The 20,731-nt window shown below is 35.0% G+C and overlaps 1 protein-coding gene across 1 annotated transcript; it reads left to right on the forward strand.

Moving 5' to 3' along the window:
* The first annotated feature begins 535 nt into the window (after window positions 1-535).
* On the forward strand, window positions 536-20,731 carry tum (Rac GTPase activating protein tumbleweed). Its single transcript, XM_085944700.1, has 14 exons — window positions 536-667; window positions 1,732-1,934; window positions 4,477-4,657; window positions 5,584-5,753; window positions 7,768-7,908; window positions 9,805-9,973; window positions 10,420-10,582; window positions 11,777-11,903; window positions 12,649-12,795; window positions 13,353-13,479; window positions 17,485-17,608; window positions 17,816-17,948; window positions 18,608-18,885; window positions 20,378-20,731. The coding sequence occupies exons 1-14, from the start codon at window positions 562-564 to the stop codon at window positions 20,430-20,432; spliced, it is 2,124 nt and encodes a 707-aa protein (XP_085800826.1). The 5' UTR covers window positions 536-561; the 3' UTR covers window positions 20,433-20,731.

A 20,731-nucleotide genomic window follows, 5' to 3' on the forward strand; every position in this document is an offset into this window, starting at 1 on the left:
TTATTTTAAATTATTGTGCTTAAATGAGATTTTATTTGGAATTCTTGTAAATGCTAATAAATTTAAATTTGATTAAAATATGTTATTCCATGGTACATACTTTATTAAATTGCATAAATTTTATTATCTAACGTTTATGTATCATTTATGATTAAGTATCCCTGCAATAATGTAAATTTTAAAATTCTGCGCATGGTTAATCTGAAAACGGTCTCTTGACGTCTGATTGGTTCAATTGAAAACAACAACTATCAGAAAAGTGTGCCCGCCGTCTGTGCTCAACGGCAAAATATAACGTCTTTATTTTGACATTCCTCCGAATTCGTTCCGTTAACGACATTGTCACATTTAAAAAGTGGAAATGTTTAATGGTATTATTTGCTAAATTTTGTGAAACGGTAATTTATATTTAGTGTTTTTGGAATCATCCATATTGTTGGAATACGCTTTCTGAATGTGAGACTTCGGTTGACCGGCTATACTAAAATTGTTGCATGAATGATCCATATAACCCATTTACTCTTATGTTTATAGGTGTAATAGTGATTACGATTATTAAAAATGAGTGAAGAATTGATATCTCCGACGCACGTCCTGTCGCTGGTTGCTGAGTTTGATGATTTAAATCGTTGCAATAACATATTGAACGATGGCCTCGCCGAAGAATGTAAGCACCCATTCGCCCCCTTTTTACATCTACTTAATTTTAAATATCGACACAATCTTCTATACTATGGAAGCTCGTGAAAATGTTAAATTACTTGATCAATAAAATTATGATGATTAAGTTTCTGAGCATTAACAATTATGCCATATTATTCATATGATATTTATTTGAGAATCATGAAGTGTAGTAATACTCCACATTATTTGATTGTGAAGTGCGATGTTATCAAAATCGCAGTAGTTACATACAGTTGCTTTAGTTTTCACTGTTATCTTTGGTCGAAGCTAAAGCCGTGCCCACATTGGCAACAAGTTGCTGGCAACCTCATTAAATTTCGAAAATAATTTATGGTCATATAAATTATGATAATTATCGTGAAATTTCAGCGTCAATAACATTGAGCTACTTTACAAGCTACAACCCAGCGAATTTACAATCTGCTTGTAAACTCGCCCAGTGTCATCATCGAACGAGGTAACAAGCAGATTGTAAACAATCTACCGAGAAAAGTTGGAAGCCGAGCTACTTTACTCGCTACTCGCCGGCGTGTGGACCGATCTGCGTCTGTGCAGTAGAGCGATAGTGGCGAACCTGCCGGTAAAAAAAACTAACTAAGTGCTCAATACGTCCTGTCAAATAGTACCATAGTACCAAAAATGACAGTTTCAACTCGCTAGCTTGTTGGCTTCTGAGCGAGTGGAAAGTTTTGTGTGTCATCGCAATCGCACTAGTTGACTCACCTGCTTTTAAACTCGCCGACTAGCAGCTTGTAAAGTAGCTCAATGTCATCGATGCTTTAAGGAGGTTGCCAGCAACTTGTTGCCAATGTGGACACAGCATTTAATGTAGCATAAACACTATCTAAATGACATTGCTTCATTAAAATACCTACAAAGAATCTCTACTGAATTTACCTCATTAAATAATTTATTATGTATTGGTTATATTGTCACTTCGTGACCATAAAGTTTGTTGAAAAGAAATCGAGTTACACCTTATTCCAGTGACGACAAAAAATACTTCTTTGTGTCATCTACATTCTTATCTATTGTTACTTGATACAGACTTCCTGCGGTTCCTGGAAATACAAGAAACTTGGCGGCTCCAGCGGTTGTCCGCTGAAAAGGAGGCCGCACGCCTTCAGAAAGAGTTGGAAGACTCCCTCAAAGCTATTTCCGTCTGGGAAGCAAAATTTACTCACGCTCGTAAACTCCTCGATGCTGAGAAGAAGCAAAGAATGAGAGCGGAGCATGATCGAGATTCTATGGTATTTTACTTACTTGATTACTTAACTTTATTGTATCGATACCAAATATCTGAATTAGAATTAGCAATTATATAATCCACATACCTACACCTACTTATGGCTAATTTATACGACATGTGCCCAATCACAAACCATTATTGTATCGATACCAAATATCTGAATTAGAATTAGCAATTATATAATCCACATACCTACACCTACTTATGGCTAATTTATACGACATGTGCCCAATCACAAACCATATACTGAAAATTATAACTTTAGAACTACTTAATAGCTTGCTTGGAAAACTAATAGCTTGTAATTTACTGCCAATACTCATCGCTACACTAGCACCACCACCGTGCCGCACCTCAGGTTATAGTTGTCAGTCTCTAGTACACACAGTTTTTCTGTTTTTCAGATACCAATTGGATCATCTTAACACTTGTGATTGGTTCACAATATAATGTGTTTGCTAGTGTTTATTTTATAAGTAGAATGAAAATCATCGTTTGGTCAAAAGTAGCTCCACTAAATAGTCTTTCCTCATATTTTCTCATTTTCAATGTCACTGCAAACTATTGGGGTTTGTATTTGACCACGTACTAAGTTACCGATTGTTTTTTTTTTTTTTTACCATGTCCGATCATAATAAGAGAATAGGGTGTCACAATGGAGTGGAGGTTTGTATTAACAAATTTTTGTTTTTACGAGAAATGGATGTTAGCCACTTGCTCAATCTATTAGATCCATACTCTGACTCAAACACAAATTGAAAAACAATATGTGTATTTGCCAGACGTTATAGGTTGAAGCTTAAACCGCTCGGCCATCGTGGGGCCATCATTATGTTTACTATGCATATTTTTATTTCGTATTGTTAAAATAATTAAGTTACATTCCGTGACATTTCTCAACACAGTATTGTCAGGATACATAGCTGGAGGCAGGAACTAATGCCTTCTATGGATAATATTGAAAAGTTTTAATCAAATTTCAAGGCAATCATTACCCCGGTTGTCGTGAATAGTTTTTTTCTATTGCATCTACAACAGGTGGGGGCAAACTTTTTGGATGGAGGGCCAAATTCAATAATTCAAAATGAGCGGCGGGCCGCAAGTAAAATACCATTTTTAGATATACACTATTTATTATCACGAAAAATAAACATTACAAAAAAAATAATGAGAAGAATGAAACTGTTGTACATTTTTTAACATTTTTTAAATTCACGTGTTAATTTTGTAGTTGATATTCTCAAAACTGCTTGTGAATGGGGATCGGAGATATTTGATCGTAAAGAATTTTTATTGAGGTTCATGATCGAAAATGTTTGTTCATATTTATATAGGTTGATCCAAAAATAACGAACATTTTTCTTGCATAATCTTTAAGAGGACGTTCTACAGAAATGGCCTTGAGAATTGAAAATATGATTTTTTATATGATTTTTTAACATGTGGTCCATAATATCTGGTCTACTAGTTAATATAAAAAGGTCGTGTCAAAGTTGTTTGTGTTAATAAATTTGCTCTGTGACTGATCCGACTCATATTTCACATTTATTTCATCAGGGCTGTCGAAGACATAAATCATAATATATATTTATAATTTTAAATTTTTATTTATAATATATATTATTTAAGTTTTGTGCATCTAATGCCGGGTCCACACTGGCAACAAGTTAATTTGCTGGCAACCTCGTTAGATTTTACGATAATTATTGTAAAATTTCTTAAGCAATTATGGTAAGTATCGTAAAATTTAATGAGGTTGCCAGCAACTTGTTGCCAGTGTGGAAATGGCTTAATATCCACTGTGGTTCACGTAGTGGCATGGACCTGGGGTTAGCTAATTCAACACCCATGATAGAATTTTTTCCAGTTTTGGTTGCATTATATTCCAAAACTCTTCTGTAAAAATCGTTTCCGAGTTTATAAATGGAAATTTCTCGGTGTACATAGTAAACAAACCTACGAATAAAAAAAGACAAAAAGGAACATACTGATTCATCGCAGTAAAATCTGGTAATCAAATTCGCCATTTTGAAAAGCAACGATTTTGCGTAAACAAATATCACGTGGTCTGTACGTGTGCGGCAAACTTCGAATGTGTTTGTAATTTTGTGCAAAGTGCGAATGTAATGTTTTCAAATAATTGATATGGATTAATTATACCATCGTATTATTTTCTCGAAATCATAAACATACTATAATAGTATTTGAGTATCAACCTATGTTCAATTTGAATTGGGTTATAATAATAATATACCCGTATGTTTGCTACAAAATCCACCCAAGTTATCAGTACGTACTTGCACAGGTTTGATTAAAAACCATGATGAAATTAACATTTAAAAAATATGAATGCTTAATATTATTTTGACAGCCCTGTTTTCTGATCGGCTTCTTTTGTGAGTAATAGAGATATAATCTAAGAAGATGGTTTAAGATGTTTTGTTTAAGAGATTTTATAATAAATATTGAATTGGTTGAATGCCGTTAATTTTGGGTATTCTGCCAAGTAAAGATGTTGGATATAAAGTTTTTTTGTACGACAGGAAAAACAGATGAATCTTGCTCGCAATGTGCTGTTCAACGACAATCAAAGGTCACAACTGAACAATGAAACACTAGAGAAGTTGGCTTTCCTCAACAATACTTCCGTGAGGATGTCTACGCCACACTCATTGGACCAGGGACACGCCAGATTAAACACCATAACAGAACTTAATTCAACAGGTGAGAGATGCTACGTCTTCTGTTTTTTTTTATGGCTTCATGAGGAATGTTTTTATCTGTATTGACCGTAAGTATATTCATCATCAGTCTGGATAAGCTAAGCTGATTTCTTTATTCTGAACTTAACCATTTCATTGTTCTAGCGACCCCAGGTCCAGCATTTGGACGTTTTCTTCTAATTGGGTACCATTGAATGACTAGATTTATTCAATGATTAATTCTTTAAGCTATATGTGACGGTGAACTCTTCTACATCCCATTATCCTTGTCGGTTTCATTATCTAATTATGATTTTTTTTTTATCCATACGAGTTATGATCAGCATGCACCTTTCCATACCATGCTGTGCTACTCTTAAGTTTCTGGACTTCCCTTTTACATTGGTATGCTATGACCCCCTGTTTCACAAAAATATATTTGAAAACTATTGTGAAATTTATGAAAATTTGGCTACTTAGCAAACAGGGTTGTTGCGTGTTGGACCAATTCGCTTCCATGGATGGTACAACCCTCAAAAATCACACTCACCTGATTAGGGAAATAATCTGGGGTCAAACCCCAACCGCAGGAAGGAAATTTATGCTTAAATTTTTGGACTTACATTATATTTAAGGGCATTATACATATTTTAATGTGAATTTCTAGTACTATACACAAGTGTGAAATAAAATCCAATATACGTTGATGACTCCCTACCTCCTGGAAGTCGATCGTCCAGTCATGGAATTGCTGGCTAAATAGTAGCACACGTTTAACATATTTTCTTTTGTCGGTTCTGTGAGCGGGTACGAGACATGCATTATTTAGAATTATACATTTATTATATCATTGAAGAATTGTGCGCTTAACAATCTCTGCATAACTTATGCATAGAGAGTGCAATAGTTTGATGTTTCTACTAAACCAAATTGCTGTCATATTTACAGGGAATCTGTTGTCCGATCAGAGCTTCTCCCGGTCGGAAGACGACCTGGACGAATCGGTGGTAAACGCGAGACGCTCCTGGCAGCGACACCGTCCTTCCATGCCTATGGGCCCACCCTCCACTGATGACCACCCTCCCGTCAAGAAGAGGCGATCTTCTTCACATAACAAGGTACCATTTCTGACATGCATTACCTCCGTGAATGCTGCATTATTCACATTTCACTGTATGGACATTTCTTCAAGGTTTGATGGGTCTTGACAGATTAGATGCTTTGGATATCACCCTCTGTTCTTTTGTGTAGGTTCAGTCGAACCCGTTAACAAGATGTATTCTCAATGGTGAGCGTTTATATTCCATTCTGAAAAATGATATCTGAAGCGTGATTATCCAGCATAACACTACTAACGGTACATCGGCAGCTTTGCATTGATATTATATATTTTATATACTTTTTAACATTGGTGGATGGAATATTTTATCTAATTACACCGAAATATACAGGTTCCAAGTTTATTTCAATCTCGTCCATTGTAGTGCATAAAAAAAAGAAATATGAATCAGTAATAAGTGTGCAGAAAGAAAAAGAAAAATCACCTCTGCAAAATGTGACAATTATAACCTATAGAAATCGTTGGCGAACAGGATCCAACATAAATAGTGCACACTAAACTTTGTCAGTCAAATGTATTTGTTTTCATTGAACTAAGACTACAATGTGTAGATAGTGTATGTTCAGTTTTTAAATTCAATTAAACCCTGCCTAATTCAAACCATTGTAGATAATAGTCAAAGGTGAATTTTAAAAAACTAACCGACACCGTCTGTAATACATATTTATTCTGAAAACAAATAAGTATGACTGAAAAAGTGTGCCCTATTTTTGTCGGACACCCATAGCATACCTAAACCATTGCGGTTTGGTTTAGGCAAGGTTTAATTGAATAAAATTTTAAAAACTAACCAACACCATCTGCAAATTGTATTCTTAGTTCAATGAAAACAAATAAGTTTGACTGACAAGTTTAGTGTGCACTAGTTATGTCGAATCTTAATAGTCCACCTCCATCCATCGCTACCGATAACAATTAAGTCATTTAACCATAACTACGGGCTGTGATCGCCTCACAGAAGTGTTTCTATTCTCCTTTGTCTTCTTAATCTCCATCCACTTGGCACCAATGACGCTTTTTTCCAATTCTACTCTTTCCAAACACCCCAGTTTTGATAATCAAACCCTCCTTTTCCCATCTGCTCTATTATTGAGGAGCCTCTTATGTATTGTCCAGATAATATGTCCGCATACAAATTATGCAATGATTGTAATCTTTTACCGCTACACAAATAGACATGCACTATCATTTGTTTGAAACTCAATGCACGTCCACACCTACATAAAATGCTATTAAATTCAACTTGGTTTAGATAGTATATGCGTGGGTTTCCAACCTTATTTATACCAGGAGACCATTTATAGCCAAAAATGGAATCATAGACAATTTTTTTTCCAAAGAAACTTGCATAACTTATATACATAATATTATTTCTATTTCTTAACAATTCCTAGACACTTGTACATATTAATATAGTTTTAAATATTATGTAAAAAGATTGTTAAATATAATGAAACATATAATATATTCACGCCCTATGCAAAAAATATATAAAAAATATGAATTATTTTAATTAATGGGATCTTCAATCATTTTTTTATTTTTATGAATGTATGTGGATATTCCTATTTTTAAACAATCATTTAGATTCACATCAGTGAGTCGCAATCTGTAATTAAATTTTAATATACTCATTGTTACCCGTGGGCACCGGGCTAGAAATCCCTGGTCTATATTATACAAATTTGGGTGCTTTTGTAAAAACAAGATTCTACATGACCATATGTCTCTACTTTCGAAGAAATATTTAAAATTATCCCGCAAATACGGCTACGTTGGTCATTTGTATAAAAGCATTTTTTCAGTTGACAGTTTATATACAATCTTTATTTATTTGTTTTGGACTTGGTATCACGACACTATGATATTCCTAACATATATTTTATAAGTAACATCTCGCTTATTGCTTCAAACATATTTATGTCACTTCTTTCATTACTCATTCGTCTCTCACTCCTCACTTGCATGGCCTGTCACTAATGATGCATTGTTTCTTGGACTGTTTTCTGAAGAATGAGACCGCATCGGTTTCGAATGCCGGGTCGGGGTCGCACGGGGGGCGAGTGGTGGCCACCACCACTCTCACACTGGACCGCTGCCCCGCCGGCGAATGCTCCGCCAACGGCCGCATTACCGCATCCTCAGTCATTGAGGTACACCTCTTTCATTATAACTTCCAAAGGATAACTTTTACACTAGTGCTTCAATATGTATTGGCTGAATTTTTTTATGTCATCACAGTAAAACAGTAATTTAAATGTAAATCAAATTACGAAATTATAAATTTATTCAATATTTCAAATACATTTTATTTTATGAAACTGAAGAAAACTTTCAGATGAGAATTTCATTAAACCTGACAAAATTGGTTCTGATCATTATTAAACTACATATTGTGAAAACTTGGTTTTACATTTGAATTAATGATGTATTAATCAGACATAATATTAGATGAACCGGTTCTATGCCTTCTGCGAGTTTTCTCGCTCTATGAGGTTGTGATCGACAGGCCGCACATACAAATTTCGCGAGTTATCTTGTCCGACTTTAAACAAACTCAAATTACTAGCCACTGTCGATTGATTGGCATAATCAAAAAAATTAAACACAGTGACATCTGTTTAAATAATTATGAAATACTAAGACACAAATTATCGGTATTACAGCGATTGTAGTAAGAGCCTCGCTCTATATTCAATGTGTGTCGTTAAAAATCTGCGGCCTGTCAGATACTGCTATAGTAACAGAGGCACCTATAGATCCACCAGTATAAGTTGTCCACTGAGTGAGGGTTCCAGATGCTAACATTTGACATTAATTCAATACTTTTTATACTGTGGTGAACTTAGTTCTAAATTCGAACACTGGATGATTTATGATGGTATATCTATCTATACTTATTAATAATTGCATCCGATAAATATCATTATCTTATTTCTTAAAACATACTTGGTGATCTATTTCTTATGTACAAATTTCACAATTATTGCAGTTAATGTAAAAATTTTGTTTCTTTAGTGAATTTGATTTTGGAACGACAATATAAATAAAACTACATACCAAAATAAACGATCGTTTTCCATTAAAGTGAAATATCAAAATAAAAAAAATGCAAGCTGGTTGAATGCTCTTAGTGTAAAAATACAATGAAATCATATGGGGTATCTCTGGTGTTCTCTCTTGTGGTATACTATCTCTATTACATCTAATTTGGCTTAATGTAGTTTAAACATATTCATCTCAGAAATCCAATTTATATTTGGGTTTCTATAAAGATTGGTTTTAGTGGTCCGAGTCTTGTCATTGAACATTCCAGGCTTTAAATGTAAGTATAGCAGTTGTATTGATACCATAGGGAAAAATGTATAAAGCCCTAAGATACCGAAAGGGACCGTCCACATATTATGACGCCACACGATTTTGGCTATTTTTTAACCTCCCGCCCATTGTCACATAACCTTTTTACCACACTCCCCCCCCCCCCCCTTCTAAACGTTAAAAAAACAAAAAAATGATTTTTTTTTTAAATATTTAACCATAAATCTCCAATATGGTGTTTTTAGATCCTTATATATTCACTTTGTGACATTACATTTTCTCTGATCCCCCCTCCCTATGGACGGCCCCAAAGGCAAAACTCGGAAGCTAAAACTAATCTTTATAGAAAAGTACAAAGTTTTAATAACCTGCATAATTTCAAGTCATCTCACTGTAATGGAGAAATTGTTATTTTTGTTAGAAAAAAAAGCAATACATAGAAATGATCCCACTGTTGACACAATAACCTATTAAAATAATTTTTGGTACCTAAAATAAATGATTATAATAAATATTGTCAACTTTTTTTCTCTGTGTATTACAGGGCTTTATGATACCCCCTAACTCATGTTACAATAAATAGTAATTGGTTCATGACATTTTTATAATGGTGTCTGAACAATATAATATGTATTATGTACTTTTTACATATTGATAAATTCATTTTGCGTTCCAATTAGTCTCATAATTATCAAATTGTAAATAAATTAATGTTTTAAATTCACTGTTAGGGATTCACAAAGGAATCTAGCACTGACGAAGATATGCCCAAAGAGAATGTTCCACCTACTCCCGGCAAGATGACCAAATCGGAATACAATGTGAGGATTGAATCAAAGGACGGTGGCTTCTACTCCACCAACATTAACAAGTTTAAGCCTACGGCGCCTGCTAAACAAGGTGAGCATTCTACAACATGTATCGGAACCCCTTTTACCGATACTGTCCTTGACTGCACCAATAATGTATTGTTACAGGTAGATTTTTTTGGTATACTGTACTCTTGTAGTATTAAGTCAAAGTGCAGTGTAACGTATTTCATTTGAATGTTTTGGGACTGACTTGGCGGGTTGGTGAAGAACTATTTTTTTTCTTCGAATATACATAATGGATCATTTTGAAAATAAGATCTCATTAACAGAGTGTTGAAAACATTTGTGTAGAATTTACAATGATATATTTAATGAACGTTGCCAATTTATTCAACTCAGTTCTTTCATGATATTAGCCTGAGATATATGTATATTTACTTTTATTTATATTAATATATTGTCTTTTCAGCATGAATTGACAGTTAACCCCACTGTGACATGAAATTCTTAAATAATTTATAACTATTTGATCAGAATCTCAACTAGATGGAGCGTGGACCGGGGGACTAGGCTCGGGCGGTGTGAATGTAAATGCAAACACAATGTCCAGCCCCAGAGGAACGGGCCGTCTCCGCCAGCACACCTTCGCCAGCAAGATTAACATCCGGCCAGACACTTGCACCACTTGTGGAAACAGGTAATTATTACCTCGTGACTGTCATGGCAGATTGAATCACTATTTTCATATTACAATTTTATTCTCACCCACAACAATGCAGACTCTATCGGCATGTTTCTTACAAAATCAAATGTGTACCTATTGGATTTTGCGGAGATTGCTGAAGATTTGTTGAGCCATCCACCACATTTTCATAATCAGTGTCTCTCACAAATATACAATGCATTTAAGGCATACCTTAAATTCTATGTGCAAAAGGAAAAAAGAGATTAAGTTTTAAAAATTAAAAAACCAGTTCAATATGCAAAAATAATGCATATACAATCGAACTCGGTTATTACGATCTCGGGCATAGCGAGATCTCGGATGTAATGAGGAAACATTCGTTGATATTTTGGTTTATGATTTTCTCCATACATTTATTTACTGTTAAAATGAGCAACTTATCGGATATACCGAGCTAAAATACTGTTAATGTATCGATTGTTTAAAAACATTTCGACCAAGCAGTAAAATCCGATCGGACAGGATGCCGCCAGGGTCGGATTACGTTTATGACACTAGTTAAGTGTCTAAGTACCTACCTAATTGGTGTTTCGCTGACAATAATAAAAAAGTATCCACGCATATGGTTGAAAAATCCAAGGTTTGTCAAGTCCGTTGGTACCTACCAGCGCTCAATACAATAAACAACTTCTTTTGTAGTTTATGAATGCTATGCTTGTTTCAGGGATTTTTACGATGGTTTTCGGATTTTTTATTTTCGACTTTTTGTGTAATGTGACCGTTCATTTAAAAATGCCTATATAACGAGTAACGCTTATAACGAGCAAATTCAGTCGGTCCCATCTTCCTCGTAATAACCAAGTTCGACTGTAATATGTGTGAAGGATAAAAGGGATGAGTCTAATCATCGAAGTGAGAAATTCACAATCAAAGTTGTCCAAAACTCATTTGTCTTCTTTTGGCGCTTCTTCTAAGTGTCTTCTGTGTTTTTAGACATCTCCCCTTTCCTTTTGTACACAGAATTACTATCTGATGTTGCATCCATTATAAATAGTTTGCTCTTGTTTTGACATATTAAAGTTTAACAGTTAGAATATTTGGCCATGTATTTTTTTCCATTTTTTTAGTGTTGATTTGTGTGTCCCTGATAGAAATCTAATACTGGTGATTAATTGTATAGTTTTGTTGACAATGTCTTTGTGTCAGGATTGGATTTGCAAAAGTGGCGCTGAAGTGTACCGATTGCCGGGCTGTGATCCACGGTGACTGCCGAGACCTTCTCCCGTTGCCCTGCATTCCCAACCATCTCACTCCGTCCAACGCTGCTACTATGGTAAGCTGGCTGCCTTCACACTTCTATCTTCAATTCACTTTGTAGATACCCTACGTCCCAATTACTCAAACTCATAACCTAAAAACTTTGAAGCTCGCAGTGTGCAATATAAAAATGACACTGAATAAAACGTTACTAAGTCATATTTTGAATTGCAGTTTCTTTTGTAGGAAGATTTACGCTAGTGCTCAGAGATTTATTTGACAGGATCGCCCTGAAGTTAAACCACATTGAAATAGTGTTTAAATACATTTTTTATATAATGGTTCATCATTATTTAGATGAAAAATCATGAATCACTCGGATCACAAATAATAAATAGTACAGACCTACAAATTTATCTGTAGAATGGTCAAAAATGGAACTATGAACTACCATAGGACACCGTTTTGAAAATTTCATTTGAATGTCAGATTTTCTCCAGTTACGAGTCTTAATTGGGTAGTTGTAGACAGTGGCTCCCCCATTCTATTCTTCAGATAAGTTTGTAGGTTTGTACCTAAATAAGTAACAAAATCAGTCTCAACAGGAGGTCGCCATTTTTTATTTTATTTACTAACAATGTATTTAGTGCTGCCAACACAGAATATCAACTTGTCAATGGTTACCATTTCAACCAAACTAAATACATCAAGTGTAGTACACAATATAAAAAGTTTTTATTATTTCCTCTAGTACATTATAATAGTGGGTCAAACTTTGTCGTTCATTCATTTATACATATCTGTCAATGTGTCTTTTTTAGGGCACGATTGCTGATTACACACCGAATGTGAGCCCGATGGTACCCGCTTTGATTATCCATTGCGTGAATGAAGTGGAAGCCAGAGGCCTCACCGAGGTGGGGCTTTACCGAGTGCCTGGGTCAGAGAAAGAGGTTAAAGCACTTAAGGTGGGTGAATTCTCAACATATCACATTCATTTGTGTACACTGTCCTAGGGTCAGATGCAGAAACATGAAAAATCATACTTTTGAAATGGTTGAATTTAAAGATTTTCCTCTCAATAAATTGGACAGTTAAACAGTGAATAGAGCATTTGGTATCTTTTTCTTCTTTGACGATATCTACTCCTCGTTTAGGCCATACAAATACCACATGGTGCCTCTAAGAATCCGTCCTGATGTCTTGCATTTTCCCAGGTCATGCCAACATCCCGTAGCTCCACCATATACACTGTGGATGGTATTTGGCGGCCTTCCAGGATGCCAGAAGCTAGTTGGCTCGAAGAATAGACAGGCTTGGTTGAAATTCTTTTGGGACATGTAGCACGTGGCCATGCCAGGTCCAACGTCGCTTTTTCACTGTTAATGTCAGCTCTCTTACCTCCTTACTCCTAAAGTTATACCACCGCACATTTAGGATCCCTCCAGAACGTCTGTTTTTGAAGCTCAGTATAGATTTTGTAAAGTGCCATGACTCGCTTCCTTAAAGTAGCAAATATTTTCAGGAGCGCTTCATGAGAGGTAAAGGAACCCCTCCACTGACAAAGATTGATGTCAATGTAATCTGCGGATGCATCAAAGATTTCCTGAGATCTCTGCGGGAACCTCTTATTACCTATTCATTGTGGTCAGGTATGTAATGGTTTTGATACAAAGTATTTTGATCATTTTGTAATCTTTAATGTTGAAAGCTACTAGAGACAATAAAACCTTCCGCAGAACGATTAGAGCTAAATGTAAATAAAAATGGAAAACATCAATTCTCCACTAAGATGTCAAGATTGTTGATTGAAATGGGTCTGCTTTTTTCTTGTAATATTTCTAATATTTTACTTGAAGCCCTGGGGAGGCTTGTTTCTATGTAGGGATGGCGAACCTTTTTCTATAATTAGTGTCGAATATTATGCGAAAATAGTTTTTAACCTTTTTATCGCGACATAATTTCGCTCATGTACTTGTTCGGGCGCGCTGCGATTTTTACGATTCATAAATCATACCGAAACGTCATTAAAAATGTACCTAAAAATCCACTGAGTGGCTCTAGCTATAATAAAACATTCCTTTTAATTTTACAGCATGTGAAAATAAACAAAAAGATCGTAAATTAAGCAACAGAGCTTTAAGAAATTCTGTCATACATAATAAAGCACGCTTGGAGTACATACCGCAGAGTGAAGTGGCCTCTATGATACCGGATAAGTGGTAGACACTTGCGCCGATGATTAATGTTCACACGTTTTTTAACACCAACACAGAACGCACACAATCGTTATTGTTATATTATTTCCTTACAACTTGGTCTCATATTTCAGTCACACCTAATTAATGTTTATGGCTTAACTATATTTCAAAAATTGATTTTGTCATGGTAGTCATAAAAACAGGGCACAGAGCATAAAGCGACATCACATGCTTCACACATAATGTTCGTCATTTTTCTTTTTTTATCTTTAGTAGTTGAAGCAATACACACACGACATCTTCGATATGGTTTTGTTTTATTTACTGTTGGAGGAATTTTACGGGGTAAATGTCTTAGGAGTTCTGTTTTTAAAATTCTTTTTGGGTTATTAACTACACGAGTAGTTTGTGATGTCGATGGTCTTGAGGCACTGCCATATGTTTCGATTAATTGCCGGATTACGTTTAATTGAAATTCAGCTAAACTAATTTTTTTACCGGTGATAACTTTGTAAAGTATGCTACTATTTAATAAAAATAAATCTATGATGTGGAATCCAACCTTTTTATACCACTTAAGACTCTTTCGCATACACGAGAGGCTGCTCAACATCATGTCAGCTTTGTCTACCGTGCCCATATTTTTATTATAATCCACAACGCATTGTGGTTTTATAATGGGTTGTCCTGTGGCCCTATTAATTTTATCTGTCGGTACCATGGAGTCATCGTGCATGGTACTGATCATATGCACTTCCCGCCTATCATGCCATTTTAACACGAGCAATGGGCCACGGTTAAGAGATTTTACTTGTCCTTTCTTCAGTTTATCAAATTTTGGCATTGACTTTCGTGTTTTACGTACCGTGCCGCAAGCATTTGTCTTTTTTTTTATGTAGAAACTGAAATAATTCTGGGCTGCTGTACCAATTATCACAAAATAGTTTATGCCCTTTACCAAAATAATCCTTCATCAAAGTGGTGACAACAGCCCCAGATATTCCCAAAAGTTCACTATCACTTATTTCGGTTTCTACACCACAATAAATAATAAAGTCTAAAATATAACCGGTTTCCACATCACAAATCACAAATAATTTGATTCCAAACCTATGTCTTTTTGACGGTATAAATTGTTTGAATATTAATCTCCCTTTAAAAACAATGATACTTTCGTCGATGCAGAGATTTTCGTTTGGTAGCATTGTTTCTTTGAATATTTTTCTGCAGTGGTCAAGAAGTGAGCGCACTTTATAAAGACGATCTCCAGTAGGGATTTGGGTATCAGAGTAATGTAGCATTTGTAGAATCAACTCATACCGATCTCTTATCATAGTTTGGCCAAATATTTTAGAATTTAATAATGGATCAGCACTCCAATGTTCTTCAATTGTGAGATGGCGATTTCTTGTCATCAACATTGATACAGCATAAAAAACATACATCTCTTCTGGGCATGTATCATACCAGGCATGGATCCTTGCATTCGGAGTGTGGGCTTGTGTGTTGAGCATATGGTTGTGGTAATTATTTGTATGGTTAACTATGGTATTCATTATTGTTTTGTTAAGAAAATGACGAAAAAATTCCATTTCTGTGGAATTTTCATTGAGCTGTACACTAGGGTTAACGCCTGAGTTGAAACTATCAAAATCGTATGTGATCGGCACGAAGGGACCCGCAGTCCACGATTGGAGTAAACTGTCTGGTGCTGCACTGGTAGACGGTTCAGCCACTCCTTCATCACTGCCTATATTGGAAGGCTCGTCAACATCGTCGGGATGTTCTACTAGCGCAGCTTCTTCATTATCACTTTCCATCTCATAGTCCGAATCCAAACATTCAACATCAGGGATAGACATTTTTATTTAAACACTAAATATGCTATTATAACTTAACAGTTTTGAGGAAATTTAAAGTTTTAATTCACTACACAATAATATTAAATTTTAATCTTAGTTCTTTATTCGACTAAAATGAGAAGAATTTTAATCATCACTTTCCTTGAAATAAAAATGAGTGGCCGTGAATTTTGAAAATCTATTCTACATTTTTTAATTTAAATTTAAATATTTTACAGATTATTATTTACTTATTCTCAATTTTTCGTATGTATTTCCATACAGTACAAAAGATTTATTATAGGAATTTTAAATTATTTATGTGTTAATAATTTCGTTTTCACTTTACAACCACTGATTTAATTCATAAAATCACTTTTCATTTAAAGAATTAACGCACATAATTAATTATTAACAGAATGGCGCATCAATAATAATTTTATAGAAAACCGTAAAAAACTTTGAAATGTATCAATCACAACACGAAAGCAATCGACTGTTGAAAATTATCACCGCACTAGCCGATTTCATGTATGAGATCATTAACATCAATTCGCGCCGGCGCAAATTGCGCAAAGCAACTAGCGGTAAATTTTGAAACCAATCATTGGAAATCTGTTTTACTCCAATATCGACAGGGTATGTGTCTTTGCTTAATTTCGAATTATCTAAGAAGTCTTATTGAAAAAAAGTCACAGATGTCAGTAAAGGAATAACCCAGCTAGTTTTTCAAACAAATTTCGACTGTATTACTCGCCGAATTACGAAAATACGGAGGTAGAAACTTATGGGCACTTCTGGATGCCCTTAGCGGTGAACGGTTTAACTATCATGGGCATTTCTAGATGCCGTTAGCGGGAGGAGGGTTAAGTTAGTAATCAGACAAATAAAATAAAAATGATTATCTAGGTTCAATATTATAATAAGATGTTTGTTGTTTATCTAATAAATGTTGATTTATTCATTTGCAGTTTGCAATTGAAGACTTTTTGAAGATAATTGAACACACGGTTTATAAGACAATCCTACACATGGTTCAGTAAAATCATTTTGAGCGCCATTGTTTCCTTTCGATTTGAAAAAATTTATTGACAAAAATAGTTGTTTGCACTCAAATTGACAATTAATCTGGTAAAAGCCGATAAAACAAGCCAGTGTTACAAGAGAAAGTAGATTTTAAAAACTCAATAGATTTTAGTAGAGTTACCTAAGTTTATATAAAAAAAACTACTAAACATTTGCATATTATTTATACAATTCGAAATTTCCCCACGTGCCATAGTTTCGCCTTCACAGACCTACGCCAAGTTTTAACTTATCTACAAAACTTTTAACTATGACAATATTGTGCAGGACATTGATGTTTAATGTTCTGTTAGCAGTAAACACGACTGCTAGAATAGGGTTGCAGAAATATGTGTATCGGCGGTACTCGACAGGCATTCTTTTTGGCTGGCATTTGTTTCACGCATGTAAGAGGGCAGCAGTTTGGAGAATTAAATCCACCATTCTTATTAATTTTGTATCAAATCATGCATCATTTGTTTTAAAATTTCATAGCATTCCTTGAATGTTGCCCTCGATTCAAATTGAGTTGTCTCTTGTATTTTTCTAGACTTTGTGTCGGCTACCGAGATGAAAGACCGCAGTGACAGTGAAGCAGCTTTATACCAAGCCATCAGTGAACTCCCTCAACCCAACAGGGATACACTGGCCTTCATGATGCTTCACCTACAAAGGTAATTTTTTTTATTCAATACTGAATATACACAACATTTTTTAAGAATGTGAAATTCTTATTGAAAACACTTAATTTTGAAATACCTAAATTAGTTTCAGATGATTGAGGTTATTGTTTCAACGATATTGCCAGCCATCTTATCCTGTGTTGACAAGATTCTCTATTCATCCGATAATTTTATTGAGTACTATTTAATTGTTTGCAGAGTCGCCGAGTGTGTGGAGTGCAAAATGCCTGCAGAGAACTTATCCAAAGTCTTTGGGCCTACGATCATCGGATACTCAGACAGCGACCCTCAACCGCATCACATGTATCAACAGACCATTCAGCAATTTACCGTAAGCCAACTATTCGAGACTAAAGCTACATACCAATATTCTCCATTAAAAAACATATTATTGTGGCTGAATTAAAAATTGTTTTGAAATGCTTGTAGCTTATGACAGACTAGCAAAGTTAGTAGACTTTGCCGCCAATGAATCTGAAAAACGAATTGCAATGCGAACAGATTAATAATATGGAAATGCGAAAACCAGTTGTCAATGTGTCAGATCCTTATTGCGTTTACATGACAAACTTTAGCATATTGTGATACAGACATAACTATTGAAAATAACATATTCTATAACTCATGTTTAAGTTTATTCGATATCTCTTAACACTCAAGAATTAAATTTTACAGCCTTATCAAGAAGTTAACCTTTTTCCCTTATTTTTGTGTTACCTGATTACAGTTACTTTAAACAGCAGACATCAAGTTCTTTTGACAGCTCCATTTTCATATATTCAACTTCCGTCTAGAAGAGAAGGTTTTCTTCAATATCCCCCCCCCCCCACCCCTGTAGTTCAATGCATAACACATTGGTTTCTTATACAGGTGATCCGTGTTCGATTCCTGGTGACGTCACTATATGCCGCTACGTACTATAATCTACTGTTATTGAACCTCGTGGTGTGTTGTAGTATTGAATATTTAAAAAAAAATGTGATTTAACAGGTGATGGAACGATTGCTAGACATATCGTCAGACTACTGGGCCCGTTTTGCAGCCGTGACGTATTCTGATGGTTCGAGTGTTGTCGCGACGCCTCCTCTCAACCGTACTCCTTCTCTCCGGCCCCGCCTCAGCACCATGCCGCAGCTGACGCCCAAGAACTGTGCTAATGTCCCCACTCCCCGAGGATCGGCCTACTACACACCCAGTCAGCCCAGCTCCAAGTCCAGCAGCAGTCACTCTTCTCGCCGGGGATTCTTTTACACTCCAATTCCTGATAGGTAATTCATTGTTTATACATATTTCATTCATTTATATCTACATTGCAATTAATATATGTGTGCATAGTGAGTGAAAAAAGTGTATGCAGTAATAGGTAAGTATATACATAGGTATGAGTTATCATCAACATAACTAACTTATAACTTTTATGTAAATTTGACTTAGGGCATGCATAGTTATCAGTGGCGCACCCAGGATTTAATATTGGGGGGGGCCCAAGGAGGAGAATGTAAATTAGTCCCATAGGCTCCTTTTCTTCTTCAGAGCCTAATTTCTCGTTTATCGGTTTTTTGTCTATTGCGCTCGGTGTACCTACACCATGGTCCCCACATCCTGAAACGGGCCTTCAGGCTAGGATATTTGGCGGCCCCCCTACCTACCGCTAAGATTAAAGGCAGTGTGAAACACTACATTAACGTTTTTCAAATTGTGTTTTAGTTCAAATTAAGGTACTTATACAGTGAATTATTGGCGATTTTTATTACATCTACTTTAATAATGGAGCTGTCGAGTATCGACACATAATAATTAACAAAATATATTGCACAATTATATAATTGAAAATGTTCATGGTCATGAAGCATAATAGCGTTTAGTTTTTTTTTACTATTAAAGCTAGTTTATGATGGTGTGTTTATCTCACTTATCTGGTCAACCCGACACGCCGGGCCCCCCACAGCCCCTCCCCAGCCATGACCTACACCACTCCGGAATTCGGGTGGACACCGAGAATTTTTTGACAGTTCCATTAGGGATTTGGTTTCTAAAAAAACCTGACATTAGTGTTTCGAAATTTTTGTGTTCTAAGATCTAATTCTAAAATCTAAGAATATTTTTAAAAAGGGTGCTGGAGAATTACAAATCATTTTTTTGCCGTGTTATTTGTCTAAGCCTAAGGTATAGTTTATTGACTTTCAATTTCAATGTTTTAAATCATTCTGATAATTTTCATGTTTGGGGGGTGCCAGGGCCCCTTGGCTCCCCCCCTGGGTGCGCCACTGATAGTCATACTATTATGTTAATAAATGGGCATTACATAATAATACATACAGTATAACCTCGTTTTTACGTGCCCGGAATTCACGTTTTCCCGGCAATTGCGTGTAATTTTTTCCCGATGTATTTCAGTACATTTAATACCCGCATTTACGTTTTTCTCTCCCGCGATTTACGTCGGAAATATTCAAAATATGCGAGTCACGCGCGCTTGACAATGATTATGTCGTGACATTCGAACGGCGTAAGGTGAGAATTACATAACAAAAATGCAACAAACTAATATACATGATTTTTTAATAAAAAATAAAAAAAAAATCAATAAAAATTTAAATTGAATGTTGTTTGTTAATAAAACGTTAATTTTTTAGAAACATAAAATTTAAATGTTCTTTTTCCCTCCAATTAGGTTTTTTTTCAGTCCCTTAAAAAACGTAAAATAGGGGTTATACTATATGTACATTTAAATTAAACATTTTCATTTTTACTTTTCAGTGAACCACGCCGTCACAGAAAATTTTACAGTTCGGCTGCTGATTACGATAAATAAAACTGTTCAATAATACACATGCAATGTTTTTAAATATTTACAATATTATGGGGGTTTAAACATTGTTTAAAAAATATTTGCTTTGGGCACTTTGTATCACTTTTATAAATATTATTATGAACCTATGAGCGTAAGTACTTAATCTTCATTTATTTGCTCCAAATGTTAATAGTTTATAACTTTATACCATATAGAACACATCTTCTCCTTTCTACTTACATAAAATGTAAACTTTATAGTCTTCAGTAAGAAATGTAATTATATTCCATCAAAGAAATCTTTTATATTATTATCTTTTG

The sequence above is a fragment of the Rhyacophila brunnea genome, unplaced genomic scaffold (assembly GCF_057557595.1).
Source record: "Rhyacophila brunnea isolate RB1 unplaced genomic scaffold, BYU_Rbru_1.0 scaffold_17, whole genome shotgun sequence".
NCBI lineage: Eukaryota > Metazoa > Arthropoda > Insecta > Trichoptera > Rhyacophilidae > Rhyacophila > Rhyacophila brunnea.

Coding starts and splice junctions, on each gene's coding strand:
- tum (XM_085944700.1), top strand. CDS start 562: ATGAGTGAAGAATTGATATCTCCGACGCACGTCCTGTCGCTGGTTGCT. Junction 4,658..5,583: donor AACAGAACTTAATTCAACAG/GTGAGAGATGCT, acceptor TCATATTTACAG/GGAATCTGTTGTCCGATCAG. Junction 12,796..13,352: donor AAGAGGTTAAAGCACTTAAG/GTGGGTGAATTC, acceptor AAATATTTTCAG/GAGCGCTTCATGAGAGGTAA.